Genomic DNA, 24864 nt, shown 5'->3' with positions numbered 1-24864 from the left:
GTTCCCTTAAACACAACATATTTCATTAAATATGTCTTTCGCCTGTATACCAAGAATTAAGCGGTTTTTTATAAAAGCCCGTGTTTAGTCAGTGAATGGAAACCTTTTCCCAACCTTTTTGCTTTAATCGAGCAATTGCCCCAAAGCTTGACTGAACTGATTTACATATCTATTGTATCAATTGAGAGGTTACACAACCATCTATGCGATACATGTACATAATTCGTGCAAAACGTGGTTTAAAGCGAGATATTGGCCTAGTTGCATTCATATTTGAACACCCCTCGTAATACTTCCATACTGAAGGAGTAATTTCACTTTTAAGATAACAAGTGTAGACAATCCATGCTTTTGTTGATTTTGTTTATGTTCTCAAAAAGGTAAGATATATATCAGAAGTTCTTGCTCTTGTTTCTTTTATGCATGTACATTAGCTCGAAAGGAAAATACTTGTGATAAATATAAATATAAAATGCAAAGTTGTTGTTGTTGTTTTTATGTTATTGCTTTTATACGTGTGAATGAAATGAAATAGTTGTTGGTATTTTTTAACCGAATACAATCATTTCAATAACTTCAGTACCACACAGTTCAATGCAGACTTCACAGAACACACAACAAAGTGCCTTTCATGTACACATTTCCGTCAGGTAAACAATTTACAGGTGCAAGACATTTTGTAATACCTGTAACCAATCAGTTTAGCAAGAAGTGCTTAAGACTGTTTGGGTAAGAATTATCATCAATCTATACCGAACATAAATATTAACAATTGATTTAATGTTTATGAAAACTGTTTGGATAAAGATAAACAAAAAAATCATACCATGTGTATAAACAAGAGATACTGTGACTATATAGCTAAGCCTTTTTACAAAATCAAATAGAACTACATGCATATTAAACATTAATTAAACATGTATATCTGTTTTATATAATATAGAAGTATATGAATTTTATTTTTTCCCCAAGACTAAAGCAACTGCATGTGAATACTTAAAATGTTGAAAAAGAAAAGAATGCCTGAGAGCTGTGAAAAGAATTAGTATCTGAAAATTGCAGGCTATGTTTTAAATTAGTTTGTTGATGATAACTAAAATCGCAACATCTCTCACGCACTTAAGCACCTACACAATAGGAAAAAAGATCATTATTTAATATCCTCCTTTTTCTTTTAGATCACTTCTCTTTTACAGTTAAGTTTCTTTCTTCAATTGACACAAGTGGTGCCATTTAGTTTTCTTCGGCCCCCTGTTTCATTAACTAGTGAAAAATGTAGACCTTTATTTTCGTGTAACAGCTTTACTGCAAATGGTAATTTATCAATAAGAAATAACCTAATGCTAAGTCAAAATTAGTTATGTGATTAAGGAAATGATTTTTCTGCAAAGACATTATTATATAAAGACAGACATCAAACGAAAAAAGCTCGAAATAAAATGAATGGATTTGTTCTATCAAAACTCGAACCTGCATCTACATTGTAATAGTATAGTCCTTCTAAAGTCAAAAGTTTTGACCACTCTCATGCACTTTATAATTGTTTTCCATGCGTATTAAATAGCCAACAGTTTCAAATGGATTGATCTACAATGTGCACATTTTCCATAAGTATTTAAAATATTGATAAAAACGATAGACATGTATCATTTGGATAGTCTTATAAAATATTTCTTGAAGAAAAATGTTGATAAAGTTCAGCGGTTTTGTATGGACATTTTTATGATGAATAATCATATTATGTTTTAGAACAATTTACCATTTGGTATATAACGAACTGTCGTATATGGTCTCACACTTCCCACAATGTCCATTATTTCTTGGTTTGTTATCACATATGGTACCAAATACTATCAACATAATTATCTGAGAAATAACAGACCTTCCATTATCGGCCTATTCACTTAAAAATAAAATATCAACTCAACTCTAAATGTAATTTGGAGGTTCGTGCGTATCTTAAAACAGTACGGGACAATTTTAAAAACACTATACGAATGAATTTATTGGTAACATAAATAATGTACTTTAATATCACAAATATGTTTGACTGAACCGTTTTACTCAATCCAGCAACAAGTTTTAAAACAGTCATTCACAGTAACTCAATATAGAATCTTGAAATCATAAATGTCCACTTTTATCTGACAGTTACATTAACATATGAAAGGTATTTCAAGATTTCGATTAATTTGTAAGGCTTCCAACACTTGAACCGATTTTCAATTAAGATAAGAACTTTTTTCATAGCACAGTTTTCTGTGTGGTCTATTATGTAGACTATCACTTTTCAAAGTTGATGAACGTATTACAATTTGGTATATTGCTTAGTTGTTTGATTTGTTGTCCATTGAAACTACTGGAACTAGCGATAGTGTAATGCACATGTATTACGTGGCTACCTCCTAGAAGTTTCAATGAAAAAGAGTTATATGTGTTTAAAAAAAAGTTTCCCTACTGGTAATTTGTTAGATATATACAGGTTAGAACATACGTTTATAACCCATTTACGTATGCACTAATAGATTGTTGTAAAGGTGAGTTGATTTGTACAGAAAAAAAAAAAAAAACTGAAAAATTATATGATTTGGAAACCAGATTAAAATCAATCAAAAGTTTTTATACGAATCCTCGAAAGACACTTTTATTTCAAAATGTTATACTGATTGTAATATAAGTTTTCTTTCTAAATCTGAAACAATTCATAGGATAAATAATATTATAATTATATTAAATATGCAATAAATATTATTCTTTCATAAAAGAGTTAACCTTTAACTGTTACCGGTTAACTGTTTAGAAAATTATACAGCATCTTTGAAAATCACTTAGCCCACCTGTCGAGAATATTACCTTCATTTACTATTCTTGAAATACGCTTTATTGCAGGAAATAATATTGATTGAAAAGTCCGTTCTTTGTATTTCTTTGAAACTATAAATTCGTCAAAAACAGGTGCAGCGTTTGCTACTTTCGTGGATTCTTTCGGCTTCTTTGCTTCTGTTTTTCTTCGTAAGAGATTTATATATTTTATAGATTTAGTTATTTAATAACGTTTAGAACTTTGGATGTTTTATATAAAGTTCTAAATGTATTTAATAATCATTTTAACGGATACCTAATTGAAGAATAATGAAATATGAATACGCATGTGTATAATTACTTTTTCACATGCGAAAATTAAAAATGTAGAATAAAGAATTGGTCTATAATGTACAATAAAAAATTATGTTGATAGTATTTAGCATCACACAAAACAGCGAATTTTACATAGATGTTGTTGGCAAGTGTGAGATACATGATCCAATAACACATATATTTATGTAGCAGATAATAAATTGTTCTAGAACAAATTAGCATTATTCATCATATAAATGTTCTTACTAAATCACTTAGAACTGTATCAACATTTTTTTTCAAGTTATAATTTGTAAGCATATCTAAATGATACATTTCTATTGTTTCATCTGTTTTTATCAACGTGTGAGATGCTTTTGGAAAATGTACCCATTGCAGATCAACTAACTTGAAATTGTTTAAAATGCTAAGTGTTTCTTTTAGATTTAAAAAGATACGCATAGCATTGACTGATCCAAAACATTATTGCAAAACATCATTTCACATACAGTATAAAATATTTTACGATATAGAAATTTACTTTCTCTGTATATAACAACAATAATGTTTAATTCTTTCAGATAACATTTGTCTTATCAGCGTTTGAATCAGCTCATTAAATTTAAAATGCTCATTATTGTGTTTAGTTCTTTGGTTTTATAAATTAAAAGTTGTTTACTAAATAATGGTTTATCTACGTTAAAAGTATTTCCACTTTTATTACATGTATATGAGCCGCGTCATGACAAAACCAACATAGAGCGTTTGCGACCAGCATGGATCCAGACCAGCCTGCGCATCCGCGCAGTCTGATCAGGATCCATGCTGTGCGCTTACCAACCCTATTACAAGTAGAGAAACTGATAGCGAACAGCATGGATCCTGATCAGACTGCGCGGATGCGCAGGCTGGTCTGGAGCCATGTTGGTCGGAAACCCATTATGTTGGTTTTGTCGTGACGCGGTTCATATCAGTTATATCAGCTATTTCCATTATCAAATAATTAGATTTTCGGAATACCACCTATCAGCTGGAAGATCAGAGAGTTTGATATATATGATCTCGGTTTACTGATATATTATTTGTAGACATTGAATTAAGAGCCAAACTTTGATAATATTGGCAGTATGCAAGACACAAGTATTTTAATATGAATTCCACAAAACAAAAACATTGTCAATTAATTTTAAAGCGTGCATCCATGAGATATTTATTATATCTATTCAGTAAACAAATATGATAAGGCTGCTGAAATAAAGAATCAAATGTTTTATCAATGTTTAATTAACAGAAAATCTTCGTTTCCATTCAGTAGTCAGTTGCGATAGAGGGGTGGGGGTAATCTTAGATGTACGGTTATTGTAAATAACATCATAGTGGAATTATAGAAATGAATTGCAATTGCTTTTAGTTTGATCAAAGTCTGCGTATTCTAAGTAACTGTTAATTAAAACTGAGGTGTCTACACCACTTGGTGAATTTATTAAATTATCAAAATTATCGTTTCATATTTTATACTTGATATCTAAAAAAGAATGTTCGGTATTGAATTGAAATTTTAGTAGGCAAGTCAGAGTAAAAACAGGAAAATACTTGTAACAAAATGTTTTACTTATTGTCTTCCATATAACAGTTGTTGATCAAATGCAGACCTTAAATGACGCTCAACACGGCAAAATTGAAAATGTTGTAAATGCAAACTACCGTTCACACCCTCTAGCACCGCTTAAAGAAGATCGAACTGAATATTTACATACCGGATAATTTGGTGCGTAATTTAGAATTTCTTTGAAATATATTATTTTCAAGAAAAAAATATTTGTTATTTATCAGTTTTGGACACGCTTTTGTGTGTGATCCTAATTAAAAAGAAATTAATACACCATATTGTATGTGTAATGCAGAACATTTTATACTTATCTATAGAATCTGAAACACATAATGGCGAATATCACAAAATAGTGCATGTTCATCTATTGTGTGACAGAGGTGAAAGATGAGATGTCAATGAACTCATCCGATGGTACTTATAATGTAAAATTGATTACTTCTGAAACGTATCATCATTATTTCACATAGTACTGACATACTGGAACTTGTTCAAACTAGCCATGAGTTTTGAGTTATGTTGCCAAAAGTGCATACGTAAATATAACAACAGAGTACATGAGTAAATTGTAACAATACGCCAGACGATTATTTCAAACACCCAAAAATGTGAATACATGGACACAGAATATTTATTTTCTTTAACCTTTTAAAAAACATGCCAACATAAATTAAATTGCAGAAATCTAGCATTTGCACATTTATATATTATCATTGATAAATCTTGAAACAGCTATGAATGAAATTACTTAGAAAAATGATATGTTTACTCTCTTCTTGTGTTATTACTAGTGTTGATTGTTTTTCCAGCATCAGCATATGCAAGCTACGCTTGTGTTGCTGCATGATTTCTCCGCTGTTTCATGTGAAATTCCGGCTAGAAATGCTTTATTACTTTTGCATATGTAAAGATTATAGAAAAGCAAATATAAGCGGTAAGTTTAAAAGTAATACAAACATAATTATTAAGATAAAAACGTTTGGTTCATGACACAGAAATGCATTTTTTTGATGAAATAAGATGCAATCTAATTTTCACTTATTTACAAGCATACCGGGTTTATATTATATCTTACTAACATGCATTATTCTCAGTTTGACCTCCAAAGTGCACTCATAATGTACATGGCTGTTTAACTTAACTCTCTCACTATGTTCTTGGATTATTTGACAATCAACATATATTTTCATTATTACATTGTACTATTTTCTGGCATAACTTCATGATGAGAAGATTACTATTCCTTTTCATCCATGTTAATGAGTTGTGTAATTCGTACTTACAAACATAGACCGTACACTCACGGAGAAAAAATACATTAATCATCACATTCATACAAACATAACACTTTTTTGATGTATCATATCTTATTGTACTATTAATATCGCACTGAGTAAAGGTCAACGAAAAAAGCGAACATTTCGAAATCTTTATACTTTGCAACCTTTGGCAGATCTTTCTAGAAATGTAAATGAATGTCAAGGTATTGTATTATTATTACGTATACACGTAATCGTATTTATAATAACATAGGTCGAATGAGGAAATTTTGGGTTATCTTGGTAATCTAGATTACTGAAATACTGGAAGGGTGGTATGTTTTATGTTCTATAGTCAGTTAAATTTGATAAAAATAAATATGTTTTATTATTAAAGTGCAAAGTTAATAATTTTTAAGTTAATTTATGACAAAAAAGACAAAATTAAAAAAAGAAACAAAACAAAAAAAAACAACATCTGGTGATTATTAGTAGTGACAGAAATACGAGTATCGGCAACTGAGACCGAGCATGATTGGTTGTTTGCTTTGTTTGACGGCGCACCAACACAATTTAGGTCATATGACGCGCGCCGAACCAGGAAAGGTGATTTTTGGCTAAAATTCGAACCCATTGAGTCGCTGCTTACGATCACGTAGGGAAAAACGGTGGTTGCAATTTCGATGCCTCTATCCCAAAAAGGCAACTCCCCAGCCACAAGGGGAACCTAGTATGTTCTACTGTCTTAAATTGAATACAAACTGATAAGTAAAGAGTTGTTTACAGAATTCTGGGAGTAGACTAAGCATATTCTTCTGTCTTAAATTGAGCGAACAAAAGCTTAATTTGAAGATAAACTGGTTAGTTAAGAGTTGTTGTTTACAGAATTCCTGCAGATCTGAAAATAAAAACTAGATCTACAAATATATGACCTTGTACGCAACGCAAAATCTTAACGTAATCTAAATTCCATAAAGCACTGGTAAACTTCTATAATAATTTATGTTGCTCTTTATAATGTCAGTGAAAGTGACATTTTTCGTTAACACATTTGAATAATATCATAAAGCTAGCAATTTATAAGCCCGTGAACATTCTATTAGACCTTGCCCATTTTATAGGACCATTCGCATTTTATAAGACCGTACACATAGTATAGGACCGTGCGCACTTTAAAAGTGCAAAACTCGTGCAAATGATAAGTCGGTTTTATTTTTAATTTGTTCTTTTTCTTTGCAATTAATTTCCATCCTACTGGCATTTGATCTTATTGGTATAATTTATCATTTGATATCTGTGAAGAATTCCGTTGAATCACATCTCTTATTTACAAAACTGAATTTGTCATTTTAGAAAATTAAAACAAAAACTTATTGCATCGTTGAACTAGCTCTAGATTTATTTCAAAACCTTTCCACAGCTGCAGTTTTGTGAAAATTATGTGAACTTGAAAAAAAAACTTATTTTGTTTATCTACTTATATCGATATATTGTTTACGTTGAAAAACAACTAATGTATGGTTATTATACATGTAAATTGTAGCAGACTTAATAAAAAGACTTTTAGAAACAGTAATTAATATATCTAAACGCCCAATCTGAGTAACATATTAAATGTTTAATAATCATAATAAAATACGATTATATTAAACGAAATTTGTAACCACGCATTCAATGCATTCATTTCTCTCATAAAAATGTCATAGATTTAACTAATACTAATCTCCTTCTTTCGAACAACAATATAATAATGAAGATACTTTTTTGTTTCACTGATACAAATAAATGCATAAGTTGAAATAAAATAAATGCCAAAATAATAATAGTGTAAAACACGTATCGAAGTTTATAAAGATGTTTTTGTTTGGCTGTTCGTGTACTCAATTCTGGCACAAATAAATGCAACACACAGGTAAATCCTCCCACATGGCTATATAACATTTTCAGCCATTGAACTTCTTCAAGAACAAGCGGGTCATTAGTCTAATCTATATGAGTAATAGAGATTTTGAAATACTACTAATTATGTAAATCCCTAATTTACGTTTTGTTTTTTGGCAAATCTTTCACGCGAACACGCAATCATTTTGTTCGCATTTATCCGGAGAAAAACATTTTATACATCTACATGTCTGTTACCTTTGGTTAAAACTAGTGTATTCATACACATTCTGAAGTTCCGATCGTCTGATTATTCTTCAGATTCTAAGGAAATCGTACGTGCATTTTATTTTTACGATTACTATGACTATAACTATGAACTGTAATTGTCAATTAACATAATGTGAATATCTTCACATTGCAATCTTGTGCATACAATCAGAGTTAATTGACTGTTAAATCCTTTTCATAATATTGCAATATTGCTTTGCGCTTACCTTGATACGAAATATCGAAACATCATTAGTGTGATAAGAAATCATGGCTTATTTATTTTATTTTCAAACAAATGTTCATTATTGTATTGTATACAGATTAACTTCAAGATGTTGTATTTACGATTGGAAGCTATAGTTGTTGAAATGTATTTAGTTAAATGATGGCGATAGATTTAAGTAGATTCTGGCTTAAAAAAAATCTTAGACTTTGCAGTCTTACGTATGCATACACTACCTTTTCCTGTTGATTATCTTTTATGTTTAGCTTAATAAAAAATTCAGTGAAGCTTTGAAATAAAAAAGGAGTAATTGGTTTAATAACATATTGAGTGTTTATGAATATCTATTTCAAAAATAGTTGACATGAAGTTATCATTTAAGAAGTCTATAAAATGGAAATAAAGTTAAAAAAATGGTTTCCGCAACAAGCATAATATCAATAGGACGAGGCAAATTTAAATTACTATTGCAGTTTGCAGCTATAGCTTAGATCGTTAATCAATTTAAACACTTTGTCTTTCATTCTAATTCTGTTTTTTTTTAAAGAATATTTGAAAGTTTTTGTGTATATTGTCAATTGCAAAATGTACATTCTGAGAAATAAACTATGTTTAAACTAATCAATTTAACATTATTTCTTTACTGAAATATTACAACGCACTTGTAACCGTTCATAAAATGAAATCAGCTGCAACTTGAACACATACAAAAGTTCAACTTACATACAAATATTTCTATGAATAAAGCAATTCATCACTTTTATCACTATAGATTGTAGCAAGTTTATTCGGTTCTAATACAGAGGAAGGCTATCATCATTACATGTATGTTGAAATTTTTATCAAGCTGTGGGTGAATTATAATGTACTCGTGAAAAGTACTTTGTAACTAGTACTCCCGATGGCAAATTGCGATGAATTCATTAAAGGGTATTTATGATTTTTACTCTGTAAAGTTAATTTGTACAATCAATAGTTTGTACTGTATTCATAAAAGGTTAATTATAAAAAAAGTACTCCCGATTAATTCATGAAAGGTTATTTAAAATTTGTCCTCCGTAGAATGAATTCATACTATCAAGAGTAAATTGCACTGTATTCATAAAGGATATTTATAGCTAGAACTCCCGATGGCAAATTGCAAAGAATTCATGAAAAGTTATTTTTAACAACTACTCCCGATGGCACATTTTAATGTATTCCTGAAAGTGATTTAGTTTTCACTGAGGTGGCTATAGAAGGTTACGTAACACATCCTTGATAAGTTCAATTTGTTTTTCAAAATAAAAATATTGCATGTCTTTTAATAGATTTGTCTCTGATTAGATGGTCACTAAAGAAAAAAAGCTAAGAAAAGGGGGAAATCAATGTATCATTTAGGAGTTAATGTAAACAATGTACACCTTCATCAATACTTATGCATTACATTTGTATTTAGATTTGGATATGTTTTTGTAGCTGGAAAGTCATTGTATAATTCTTATTTATTTGAAATTCTATGTTTTTGACATATACTATCAGAAATGGTTTTGATGTTTGCATCACTTTTTAATAGCTGAATCACGTCTAATGGTTTAATGAAAACTGTCTACACTATTCAAAGATACCAACATGGCGTTGAATATTTTCACCGAGACCAAAATTGCATAAGATCAAATGAATAGACAACTAATGATGCGATGCACCGACAAAAGAAGGCAGGCTGGAAATGTTCCAGATAATCGTTCATATCAGACATTTCTCCGACGAGCAAAACATCGACGATAACAACAGACTAAAGAAAAATGTTGAACAGTGTTATTTGCAAAAATATAGCTTACACCGATTCACAACCCAAAAAGATAATACAACAATGTTTAACAGTGATATTTGCAAATATATTACAAACAACCCAAAATGCTTATACAAAAACATTTTTTATTTTATATTTTATTGTGGGTTTTCATACCAGTTGTTACATCATATGCATAGCAGCTGCATTCCTTATTGCTTGTTTTGGAAAACAATAAAATTAATATTCTTACATAAAACAATCGGGGGAAGTTAGCTTTTTTATTTCTGCTTTTTTAACTGTTTGATTTGAAATCATTGTCAGAAATGGAATTTAATACAATGTGTGTTACGGGTATTTAAATCTCATTGCATACTAATAGTTACCATAAATCATTTGTTAGATGTTTATTTCAAATTTTCCAAGACGATTGGCTTCTGAGAAAATGATTGGTTTCGCCTGATACATTTACTATACTACATTTTTGTCAATTTAAAGGGTGAATCTTGTCATTTAAAATGTAATTTATTGTTACTTATCTTTAAAATAGAGAGATATAAAGAGTCCTTAAAGAACGCACAAAACGACAAAATTGAAAATGTTAATTATGGTATAAACGACACAATCTTATATAAATGTATATAAACCCAGAGCTTTTTTAAAAAAAAAACAGGATGTTTTTGGGTTTAAAAAGAAATATTTGTTTTAGAAACTCAAAAGAAAAGAATTGATAAATTAATATAAAATCATTCAAACCTAGTCCGTTTTCAGCATGAATCAAGAACAAGAATTCGTTTTATTTTTAGCGGTTTTTTCTTCTAATTTTATGTCTTCTTACAACATTATATCTGTGTCTAGTTTTGTAGTGGTAGACATCGTTGACTGATAAAACACACCCAAGAAGTAAGGTTTTCGAGAAAAAAAAAGAAAAACGGGGCAAAAGTTTACATGATTTAATACCATCATACTGAATTCCATCTTGTAAACGACTGACGCCTCCTATCACATCATGTGAATGTTTAGAGTAAGAACTAAATAATATCATCTGACTAATTTAAATGTAATCAAGGTTGCCCTTCTAAAGAAATTGCGTGCTTTGTTTACTGGTAATGCAGCATGTACAAAGATTACAATAAATTTTCTACGTAATTGACTTTTATTTTGAAGTTGCTATAAGAAAGAAGGTCTGAATTAAAGGAAGATGTTTTGGTAATTAGTGAAACACATGTCGTTATTTAAGACACAGCATGTTTCTGTTTAAAGTTACCAAACTTTATCTTAATCTTAATCTGAAAAAGATGTTTCCATCAGGAAAATGCTGTTCGCACATTCTGCAGTAAAATCTGGTTAATTTGTTTGCTCACTACTAATAAGATAAACGACCTTGAACTTAATAAACTTGTAGGAATTTCAGAATTGTCTCAGGAATGTTACCAAGTTCATACTGAAACGACAAATCATTTATAAAGGTCTAAGTATTTTGTTCTTAATTGCAATAATCTATAAGTCAAATAAATTTATTTTGATAGTTCCAACTTGGCGCCATCACGAAATTCTAGAACTCTAATAAAACTGTGTAAAATGTAAATAAATATGATGTAGTTATAAGTATTGATTTTGTTTGTAATCTCTTTTTCAATATTTTGTTTCCATCCTGCTTATACCATTTTAGAGTCTTTTTAATTATTTGATATATCCAATTTTCTTTCATTAACAAATTTGCATCTGTTATTTTAGATATAAAATAGTTTCATGTAAGCTATTATTTCTTTATTTAAACTGTGGCATGACTGATTAAATTCTGTAGGTACGAAATCCAATGTATTGAATAGACAATTCATTTTTAAATGTGTGTTTCATTATGGTCCTTAAGCCTCAAAAATGTTATTATGTTTATTTGTCAACAGCTTTTTATATTTGGTGTCCAGAAACAGATTGAAATAAAAACACCCATTAGCCATATCGCTGATCAATCTTTTTTTGTTTGTTTCTTTTTGAAACAAGTATTGATCAGGCGATGGAAGTCAAAAAACCATCCTGCATACTTTTTGCTACCTTTGTCACAGATATCTCACAGTCATAAGTACCTGTACTTTCTTCCATTGAAAAGCATCTCACATGTTCTTAATCTATTATTGCAACATTCTTGCCCTTTCTGTAGAAAGAAAATATTTATTTCCAAATTAAAATATATTCCTTTTTGATACCATATATTGACCTTATTTACTTATTCAGTATTAGTCCATTTTATAAACACATCAGGAATAAGGCAGTTATGAAATGGGTGTTTAAAAATTCGTTCGTGTATTTTGTATATTTTAGCTTCATTTATTTGAAACGATAAAAAACGTTAACCATATACATTTTAAACGTTTCCTATCTATTTCATATGTGCATTAAAGTTATAAAATTACCAAAGTACATAGCTAGTTATTAAAAGATCGTATAATGTATAGCAAATGTAATCAAAGCATAACAATATGTAGTGCCTACAAATCCAAATAAATTTATTGATTATCTAAAATATACGTAAATGTTAATTATCAATAAAAGATCAGAAGTTTTGTTATTTTTTTATTAAATGCATCGAAATAAAATCCATTCACAAACGATGCAATACAAGTACTTGTATTACGCTTTAAATATATATATTCCTGGTTAAATAATACCGTAAGATAGTGAATCAATGAGGTCTCAGTTCAAATGCCACTAATATGCAAATATGTCAGGATGGTATAAAAATAGTACAAACTTCATGCATGCCACATAAAAGAGGTAGGTTATTTTGTTGTTGTTATTGTTTGCTGTTGTTCTTATTGTTTGCTGTTGTGTTTTTGGAGGGGGGTGTAAAAAAACTCTCTTAGTAACTGTGTTTCATATTTTTTTTTTATAAAATGTAACAATATATGCATTTGTAAAATGAAATATAAAAATTATTTTTACTTGTGTGAATTTAATTCTGACATTAGATGTTAATACTTGTACAACAGCATACGTAAGTCTAAACATAATAATTTGTTACAAGAAATGCTATTGTTTTCTTCTGTTATAATAAATCGGTTATAAACCATATCTTTATATGTAAAAAAAAGAAATTTTTCAAATATCGTCAGTTACGTAAATTGCTCATGAAAGTTTTGTTTTTGGCAAACCTTTCATGCAAACATTACGCCCTCAGTCAGGTATTTGCTTTGGCAATGAAGTCATAAAAAGAACGGCCTACTTATTGTCGTGTGGTTATAACTGGGTAATTCGTGAATACTTTAGTACATGGACGCTGATTAGATCGTAGGTAACTCGCATATGCAACGTCGTTATCAATTAATATAACGAGAGTACCTTCGCGTTGCAATCTGGTGCAAATGATAACAGGTAAACGGCTTTTTCACCTACTCTATACGATTGCCGCAATGGTCTACTGATATAGGAACAACTCCGTACTTTTTCAGTATAAGATACAATGTAAAAAGCTTATTGTGTGACACCAATAATATAGATGAATTGTTTATATTACCTAATAATTAACCGTATCTTTCTGGCCATTTCCGTCAAACTTCGGATAAGAAGTTATTATTGATGATAGCCGATTACTAGTAATAAATAATAACATTATCGGTTATTAATTATGCATTAACTCGCCTACATTAATTCAGACACTGAAAGTTCAAGTCATGTATTTTCTTATTGATTGATTTATTGAATCATTTTAATATTTTATTATAGTAAGTTTTTTCTCACAAAGTGATTGCTACATTCTAGTCGAATGTCGGAATTAATAATTTAAAAACACAACACTTAAAAAGAAATCTTCAATTTTTGGTCCTAGAACATATGTCATATTTCTACAAACAATTAAAATATCAAATTGCTATATAGTCTGCCCACTGATAATAAGTAATTTATTCACCAGTGAAATGGGATACCAATTAATAATATTATAGCAGATTTAAGATCATAATAAATTATGCATAAAATACATAAGCCTTGTAAAAAATATCCATTACTGAGACCACCGGAAATTAAGACCACTTTGCTTCAGACCTGTAAGTGTTCTTAATAGATGGTTTGTATCGTATTTGACTATAAAAAAGTTATACTACCAGATTTCTGTACTTTTTGTATAAATTGATATTGATCATGGATAACAAAATTAGTAATTATTATACATGTACTAATTTTATTAACTGTCGTGGCTAAATGGTATTTCATCCTTGACATTGTGTCAACTGTTTTTACTAGTAACACTTCATTCTTAGCCGAAGAAGTGAATGTGTACATTTGTGTGTTTTATTTATTTATTTGTTTTATTTGTAAAACAGAATATATATTAACCTTGTACTAAGATTACTCACATGGCTTTACAATGGATAACATTGGCATTGAATGTCTATAATTATATTTATTCATTTTGGTCCTTACAGTATTACCACTAAACTGAACATTTAACATTTTATCTTTAAATAAAATTACAGCTTACACGTGGTATTGATTTCTTTTCATAGCGATCATTTTTTTACAAGGTAAAGTGAATAGACAACTGATGATGCGATGCACCGGGAAAAAGGAAGACTGGAAATGTTCCAGATAATCGTTCACATTAGACTTTTCTCTAACATGAAAAATTTCGACGATAATATTGTTTGGTTTTATTAACCTGTCAATTACATACTGATTACACGGTCGATGCACACATTATATTAATCTTCGGTAGATTTTCGGTAAGTTCCGTGTGATGTACGCTTCACGATGGAATTCAATTTAATTTGTATCTCTTAATAAGGTGTACTAAGCGTTATAGCAAAGAGTTTATAATCTAAGTATCACACGTGTTTTAAGTTCGAGACCGCTTTGGTCCATGTTTTTTTTCTTATTAATACGTTCAACATCATTGGAGCTATATATGATTATCTTATGTTGTTCATTTTGTTTATTATGTTTTACTTAATTTTTTGTAAGTCTATACTCTTTTTAAAAAAACATGCTTTAAGAATTCATATTTAAAATTAAAACGGATTAAAATCAATAAATGCTTTTCAATGCCGTAAAACACACAACAAATATGTTCCTTTAAAATATACTGCAAAAATGAATAAAGGCCAACAGTAAGGATCGAACCACAGACCTCTCAATTATCAGGCATTCTCTTTACCGACTGTCCTATTGTGAACTGATGAAAACCTTCACTTTAAGCTGGCGTGACTTTCAAAACATGATTAATATACCCCACATTAATTCTCGTAAACTACACGGACCAAACCGAAGTGAGATCGAATATTTAAATGAGTCCTATAATGTATTCATAATTGACAGGTCAATAAAATCAGACTATAACAGACAGAGAGTAAATGATGAAATATTGTTTGCTAATACAATGCAGTAAATGTTTAAAAAGTCGTGTTTGTCAATACAATGCAGCAAATGTTTAGATAGTGTTAAATGTTTGAATAGTGTTGCTTGTCAGTACAATGCAGTAAATGTTTGAATAGTGTTGCTTGTCAGTACAATGCAGTAAATGTTTAAATAGTGTTGTTTGTCAGTACAATGCAGTAAATGTTTAAAAAGTGTTGCTTGTCTACCAAAGCATCTCCCGGGGATCGAACCCACGCCAGAGAGGTAACGGTATTAGAAGTCATCGACTCTAACCACTCGACCACGGAGGCTGTTAATTTTTTTTATTTATTTTTTTATAAAATGTAACAATATGTGCATTTTCTAAAATGAAATATATAAATTATTTTTACTAGTGTGCATTCAATTCTGACATGAGAAAGTAATAAAATCTAGACATAATAATTTGGTACAAGAAATGCTATTGTTTTCTTCTGTGTTATAATAAATCGGTTATTAACCGTATCTTTATATGTATTTTTTTTTTACAAATATCGTCAGTTACGTAAATTGCTCATGAAAGTTTTGTTTTTGGCAAATCTTTCATGCAAACATTACGCCCTCAGTCAGGTATTTACTTTGGCAATGAAGTCATAAAAAGAACGGCCTACTTATTGTCGTGTGGTTATAACTGGGTAATTCGTGAATACTTGAGTACATGGACGCTGATTAGATCGTATGAAACTCGCATATGCAACGTCGTTATCAATTAATATAACGAGAGTACCTTCGCGTTGCAATCTGGTGCATATGATAACAGGTAAACGGCTTTTTCACCTACTCTATACGATTGCCGCAATGATGAAAGGTCTACTGATATAGGAACAACTCCGTACTTTTTCAGTATAAGATACAATGTAAAATACTCTATTGTGTGACATCAATAATATAAATGAATTATTTATATTACCTGATAAATAATCGATCGTATCTTCTCGGCCCTTTCCGTCAACATTCGGATAATTTATTGATAATAACTGAGATGTTCCGATTAATAAATAATAACATTATCGGTAATAAATAATGCATTAAATTTATAATGCATTAACTGGCCTACATTAAAAGTTCAAGTAATGTTTTTCTTATTGATTGATTTATTGAATACAATTCATAATCTATGATAGAAAGTTGTTCTCGTAAAGTGATTTTTATTTTTTAGTCGAATGTCGATATTAATAATTTAAATAAATCACTTAATGAAAAGATATTCAATTTCAAAACATATGGTCAAAATTATTCTATTTGGTCCTAGAACATATGCCATATTTTTGCAAACAATTAAAATATCAAATTGATATAGTCTGCACACTGATGATGAGGAATCATTAACCAGTGAAATTGGATACCAATTAATAATATTATAGCAGATTTAAGATCATAATAAATTATGCATAAAATACATAAGCCTTGTAAAAAATATCCATTACTGAGACCACCCGAAATTAAGACCACTTTGCTTCAGACCTGTAAGTGTTCTTAATAGATGGTTTGTATCGTATTCTCATATAAAAAAAGTTATACTACCAGATTTCTGTACTTTTTGTATAAATTGATATTGATCATGGATAACAAAATTAGTAATTATTATACATGTACTAATTTTATTAACTGTCGTGGCTAAATGATATTTCATCCTTGACATTCGTAGTGTCAACTGATTTACTAGTAATACTCCATTATAATTCGAAGAAGTAAATGTGTACATTTGTGTGTTTTATTTATTTATTTATTTATTTATTTATTTATTTATTTGTAAAACTGCCAATAGTAGAAAGAACATTGTTCTAAGATTACTCACATTGCTTTATTTAAGTTTGATAACATTTGAATTGAATGTCTTAAATTATATTTATTCATTTTGCTCCTTAAATTTATACCACTTAACTGAACTGAACATTCAAGATCTACTTACACATGGTATTAAATGTTTTTCATAACTATCAATGTTGCAAGGTAAAGTGAATAGACAACTGATGATGCGATGCACCGAAAAAAGACTGGAAATGTTCCAGATAATCGTTCACATTAGACTTTTCTCTAACATGAAAAATTTCGACGATAATAACAGACAGAGAGTAAATGATTAAATATTGCTTGCTAATACAATGCAGTAAATGTTTAAAAAGTCGTGTTTGTCAATACAATGTAGTGAATGTTTAGTGTTGTTTGTCAATACAATGCAGTGAATATTTAGTGTTGTTTGTCAATACAATGCAGTGAATGTTTAGTGTTGTTTGTCAATACAATCTGTTTATCTTAATCTAAAAGTAGATTCATTATCATATTTTGTCAATATTAAAAATAAAGTACAAACAAACAAAATGTGCATTTCTGGTGTACTTTCTAATCTCTTCAAGGCTTTCACAGTTATAATAAATTATTGCCAATGATGGGACTGGAATAACAGAGCATTAAACGAAAACGCATTGTTACAATTATGCAACAGGTTTTGCTCGCTATAATTATAACAACGAGACCCAACAATCTGTAACAAAATGATATACCTTCGAAATCAGGGAAAGTATTCGATTCATATAAAATCTCCGAATCACACGATGATTTACAAGAGTGATTAAGACGATAGTTATCAAAGTCAGTCGTGTTCCACAATCTTTAAACAAGATTTGGCTTTTTTGATGATAAAGTTTAAGGTATGAGCAAAATATCTGACGCCAAATTGACACCGTGCACATTTCGTTCTTTTAACACCTAGATATTCTGACATCTGATGATACGTATCAACAACTTTTCAAACTATAATCAGTAAGCATTGATATACAACTCCATGTACTAGATGCCAGTATCAATATTTACAAAGATTATATCTTAAACTGGATATAATAATGTTTTTGCTATTTTAATCTTATCTACATCTTTTCCATCTAAATCGGGAGACGCAGTACATTCCAGAAGTGTTTGTACATATTAAGGCCAGGTGTTTGTGTATAATCTAATGGTTATACAAGGAAATAATCAAAGTGGAAACTCTGGTGATTGCAAAATAGAAAATGATGCAGGCACGGTTTGATACAGTATGTTCATGGACAGGAATATATAGTAAATGCAAGTTACCGTCCACGCCCCCTAGCACCGGCAGCAGTAGTATGTGTAGTAAATTACCATCAACGCCCCCTATCACCGGCTAAAATTTCGTGAAATTGGTAATGAAAATAGATTCAAAGTATATTGTAAATTTTGTTATAGAGTAAAGGTTCTGTTTGGGAACATCAGCAGACTAACGCAATCAAAGACTTGTTAAATCATCATGGCTAGAGTACAAAAAGATTTCGAAAATACACTCATTAATTGTAATCATTTGTAAACTATTAATCATAATCATTTGTAAATCATTAATTGTAATCATTTTGTAAATCTTTAATTGTAATCATTTGTAAATCAAATCATTTATTGTAATCATTTGTAAATCAAAAATTGTATTCATTTGTAAATCATTAATTGTTATCAATTGTAAACCATTAATTGTAATCATGTAATTGTAAATCAAGTCATTTATTGTAATCATTTTTTGTTCGTACCGGAACGATACATTCTTTGTTATATAAACATTTTGTTATGTTCCCCATATTGAATTGAAAAATACTTGGGTGAAAATAAAAGACATGTTCCGTTTTGTTCTGTTCTGTGAATCATTAATTGTATTCATTTGTAAAACTCTCGATATAAAGTGGGTATGTTGAAAAACATGACTACATAGGTTAATTAGATATAGAAATAAAAAATTTCTAAATAAAAACAACAACAATAATAGTTGAACAATAATAATAATTATCTCTACAGTCTCAATGTCAATACGTGTATGCTTTGAAAGTTACCAAGTTCTCTGCACAAGAAAAGGAGGTTACAATCCACCAGAACATAAAAAAAAGAAACAAGAGACATGTCAATTTACCTTTCCACCTTTCTAATATGTTTTATTGTTCTTCTTGTTATTATGTTTCCAGCGTCCTAGAATTATATCTTTTACGACATGTCAGGTTAATTAGAGACTGTCGTAAACTTTCTCTCCTACTGTGAGCTAGATGTTACAGAAACATTTTCCTTCATCTTATAGCATTGACAACTATGTGCGAGGCAGAGACAAGTTTTACTGTTAACAACTTTCACAGTGGGATTTAATTAAACAGGGCAGCATTAGGGGGTCGTATATTTCTTAACTAATTTATGTAACACAGATTTATAGCAAAGTTACTTATATTTCGAATTTACTTAGGTTGTAATGATAAAGTCAACCCGACACCGTTCTGGCCACATGGTGACTTTTGACCCTTACATATGGTAAGAAGACCTTGAGAAATACCATGCTTAACATAAATATCATCATTGGATTAATTAGAACTATAAAAATATGATAGTTTTTTTATGATGAAAGATTAGTCAAATAAATCACCATGCATTTCTGAATTAAGGTAAGAAATAATATTTGTACTTTTGGCGGCAACTGGAAAAAACCAAGAGTTATCAATATAACATTTATTTTTGTGCAACAGACTGCTTTTATGGGAAATTCTTGCAAATACAATTACCTACAGAAATATTTATTATTCGACAGACGTATCATATCAGGGAAGAAATCCTGTTCATCTATAACTGCTAGATGCTGGAAACATTCATAACATATAACAACAACAATAAATAACTTGTTAATGTTATAACATGTTGATGATATAGGAATTTTATGCAGCTCCGTGCGTATAAACATGCGGTGTTATGAGATGCATGTGTTACAAGAACGCTGGAATATGCCAGAAAACTAAGGTGTTATCGGGGAAAAAAGCATCTTCTATAATTACACGTAATGATTACTTAAGATATATAGATCATTGACATATGAATAATTTGCGAGGAGAAAACAGTAGCTGAGAAAAAAGTGGGTTTAATTAATCCGTTTTTGATTGACGTTTGGTATGAGGAAAATGTTTAGCCTGACAAGTTGTGTTAAATTTATCGTATTTTTTAAGACATATTTATGGTCAAATTATCATGTTTTGATTGTTATATTGTAAAAGAATATATCTTACCATTCATGCTGTCGTAGGCATTTGCATAATCCGACGACATAAACTGGTTAGTAATTGATGTTTTCCCACATCCGGGTGGCCCGAGGATCTGTACCTTGAAGTAGGACGACGCGGGCTCATCGACCTTTGGTGAACACTCAAAGGCCGAATTGTTGCTAGCCGCATGGGCGAGCATCGGGGAGTCATGTCCATTCGTCGAACCCGAGGCTAAATTCCTATTCGAGTTCTTTTTTCGAAACGAATCACCCCTGTTGATAACGCCCCCTTTCGATGTCGTTTTAAAAGATCGAACTCGGCGTAATGGCGCGTCTCTAGTTTCGTGATTTCTACTATCATAGTGCACGTGTGTGTCGTCTTTTGGAAACAAAAGGTTGGGAGAACTGGAGTAATTTCCAGACACGGATAGGTCGGGTTCGCGCTTATTTATATGAGGCTTTGGTTTATCATTGCGGAAAGACGAAGATCGGACTTTATTATTGTCCACTTGCAATGTCGGCGTTGTTTGAAAAGCTGCAGCAGCTAGAAAATGTTTCTCAAACGGATCATTGGGATTTGTTTCCGGCTCCGGGCTTGTGCACGATTCAATTATTTGAATATCGGGCTCTGTAGGTGTCGAGGGTTGCGTTGCCCGAACTCGACGATGGTGTTGACTATGCGGATGATGCGCCTGGTATGGCTTTTTCTTAGTTCTGCCATCCATTGACAGGCCCTGTTGGGTTTCGACAGACTCCATTTGCAACATATCTATTCTCATTATTCCATTGATAACATTATAAAAAATTCCTTTTAGGTATTTGAATAATTCTTTAAACAATTTTAGCACTTTTAGCAAATTAAATATATATTCTAACTAAAATAATTATAATAAATCCAAAATGAAAATATTATCCGTATTTATAAAAGACAAAACAAATAACTTAAACACTATTATAAAAAAAAACAAAAATTTAAAACTCCCTCCGCGGTAAAACTTCTGAACTATTTTTTAATCCTATAGATATATTCCGTATAAACTAGAACTTTTTTCTTTGCACAAGACATTTACAATCCGGCATCTGTCTGTATCCGGTCGGTTAGCCTCAGAAATTTATTGATGCCAGTTTGCAGTACAGATAAATATATCTAATTTTCTAACAACAAATTTGCGATGCAATCATCGGTTATTTATGTTACAGATATTTCCTTCGTTTTCTTCTGCTGAGCCAAGAATCCACTTCGAAAGATTTATTTTTTGTTTCGTACTTTTACGACTGCCGAAAATTGCTATTTATCTATTCCCAGCAACACAATATAAATGTAAATACTCTTATTAGAAAATTCTTTGAAAAACTATCCCATTGATTTAATAACTTTTCATTTTATTCAAAAACTTCTTTAATTTCCCAAAAGTCGTATGACTTAGACGACGGTTTTTATCACAGATAGGCAGGACTACATTCCTGTGATATACGTATAAGAAATATTCACTTTATTCTTTCCTCGAGCTGCTGTAAGAACGTGCTGCCAAATCACTACCACAAACAAGCTAATAAGCAATTGCCGACACAGAGTAAACAGAGTTAGGCCGGGCCAATTTATACATCGGATATCCACTTACGCCTATAAAGTAGTTCTTTGTAAATATATTATTAATTGTCATGCAGAAATATATCATAAACATATCTGACATTATTCTGTGATATAGGTCCGATCATTGGTACGGTTTTATTGTGTAACTTTCATTTACTCATACACAAAAAATAGTCCGTTAGATAGACAAATCTGTATGACATGGTTTAATATATACATTTTTATTATCATAAACATCTTCATCATCGTTACTACTATTACTATTATTATCATCATCATCATCATCATCATTATCATAATCATCATCATCACTACCACCACCATCACTATAAGTATTATCATTATTATCAATTATTATTATTATTACTATTATTATTATTATAATTATTATTATTATTATTATTTCTATTACCATCATTAATATCATCATTATCATTATTATTATTATTATTTATTTATTATTATTATTATGATTATTATTATGATTATTATTATTATTATTATTATTATTATTATTATTATTATTATTATTGCATGAAAACTTTCAGATAGTTACTACCTGTTATTTTTTTACCTAATTATGTTTCTTTCCCGCTAAAATAGAAACATTTGCTATAGAAAAGATGTTAAACTTCCACTCATATAGAAACACAAATTATCATAGCAAAGTTAAGCTCTTGCTATGAAATCAACAATTCTCAAACCTCATATTTGTGTATGTGTATTAAAGTTTTCAAAGTCAGGTTTGTGGGTAAAAAAAAGTAAAATGTGCGATGGAAATTTTTGTTTTTGAAATTATAATTATCTTCAATGTATTATCTCATAAAACTACAGCACATCTGTTTCAAATAAATGAGGTTCATCTTAGCCTTTATAGTTGCTATAAAATACCAATAAAATTATAGATAATTAAGAGAGGAAGATGCCGCCAGACAGGTGGATGTATTTACTTAAAGATAATGAACAGAACTGACCTACACCTTTCCGGGAAAGAAGTGTCATTTCATATCTTTCTTGAGATTTTGGTCAGCCTATTAAAAATAATTAAACTGAAGCATCAAAAACAAAGACGATTTACTTGGATTTCAATCAGCAATTCTTTCACAGCTCAGATGATGATTTAAGTACCATTTAAAGGCAATTTGAGTACATTTTAAAGGCAAATTATTCCTCAGAAGTGATTAAATATTTAACTCTGTAGAAAGGGAATCATGTGTTTTATAATGTTATAATAATTGATTAAAAATCTATATGCGATCACCTTATGAAAAAATGTGCTAAATGTGAATTATTTTGTCAGAAAGTACCAAAATGTAAACAAAGTGCTATTTTGACTTCCGTATATAATAGTAAATCACTTTAACCGTACTAATTGCCAAAATATAAAAGATGCAAAAAAATGACTCAGCTATGCCGATAATGAGCAACTTGTCTGAAAACTGGAACAGGACACCAATATAAAAAGATTTCATGAAGAAAAAAAAATAATAGCATTTTTCAGGCTTAATGGGCCTGCTATTTTAAATAACATCTTAATGCTATAAGTATACAATACTAAAACTTTATGGACAGAGCATATTTATTAATTTAACTCGTACTTTGAAAGTGATATGAACGAATTTTATTCATTTTACCTCATGACGTAAAACCGTTACATTACCAAATTGTTGACTATGTCGCATGATTAGTTGTTTGTTATCTATTTATAAGAAAATAATTAGATGATGTCTTGGAAGATTCTGTATCTTAGATCTTGAAATAAAATGATTCTGGTATTTTTATATTATTTGAGCAAGAAAAAAAACTAAATATCAGACCAGTACATTTGATAATAAAACATGGACATCGCTGTCTCATAATGTCCATCAAGTCAATTATTCGTCACTTACGTCATCACTCAGGTACTTAACAATCAATCAATCAATCAATCAATTATTCTTTGATTTTTTTTCAGTAACCAATCAACCAAACATTCATTTCAATTTATGTTAGTTTCTATTACTCAAACATTGCTTTCTTCTTGTACTTAAGTCGGTTGGTTTGATTACATTTTTGCATATATTATTTACAAAATTGTTATATAATCGGAACATGTCGGCTATTATTCATAATAAATATTTTATCCGAAGTTTGACGAAAGGGCCGAGAAGATGCGACCGAATCATAATCGTGGGTATTGTTTTTAAAGTAAGTACGGTAACTATAAGAGGTAGTGGGGGAGATAGATAGACGTACATACTTACAACCAGCACATTTATCTGATAGACATTAAGATAATGGTTCTATATACATACCTGAGGGCTGTAACAGAAGTTCCTCTCTAGATTGTTTACAGAAATATAAGTTCTGCGTTAGTTTGTACTCAAATCCATCGTAAACTGTTTGAAAATGGAATTGTGTAACTTATATACATAAAGGGACTCCGCTGAGATTTTTTGTTTAAATGACCAGACTGGAAATAATTTTCCGGGATTGATATTCCATTTGATAAATTTAATAAAGGTAGATCAATATATTCATTTGATAAATTTGATAAAGGTAGATCAATATAACTTTAGATCATTCGTTCTTTTCGTTTTTTCCAAGATAATTATTCTAAAAGTGAAAATTGATCCAAAATTGAAAAATCCGACTAAGAATAACACAAAAATACGATTTTCAATCTATTTCTGGGTAAATGTTTTATCTTTCAGTTTTAAGTGTCAAAGCTAATATATGTAAGAAATTCATATTTC

General features: G+C 30.0%; 1 protein-coding gene across 1 annotated transcript in view; it reads right to left on the bottom strand.

The window, feature by feature from the left end:
- Window positions 1–22081, bottom strand: part of LOC132746371 (GTP-binding protein REM 2-like) — a 32564-nt gene extending 10483 nt beyond the window's left edge. Inside the window, exon 1 of the mRNA XM_060735492.1 lies at window positions 20561–22081. Within this exon, the coding sequence (XP_060591475.1) occupies window positions 20561–21314 (754 nt within the window). The 5' untranslated portion in view covers window positions 21315–22081. The remainder of the gene's footprint in view (window positions 1–20560) is intronic.
- Between the last annotated feature and the right edge of the window lie 2783 nt (window positions 22082–24864).

The sequence above is a fragment of the Ruditapes philippinarum genome, unplaced genomic scaffold, assembly GCF_026571515.1.
Source record: "Ruditapes philippinarum isolate M1 unplaced genomic scaffold, ASM2657151v2 ctg213_1_1_1_1, whole genome shotgun sequence".
NCBI lineage: Eukaryota > Metazoa > Mollusca > Bivalvia > Venerida > Veneridae > Ruditapes > Ruditapes philippinarum.
This window is presented reverse-complemented; position numbering and strand designations above follow the sequence as displayed.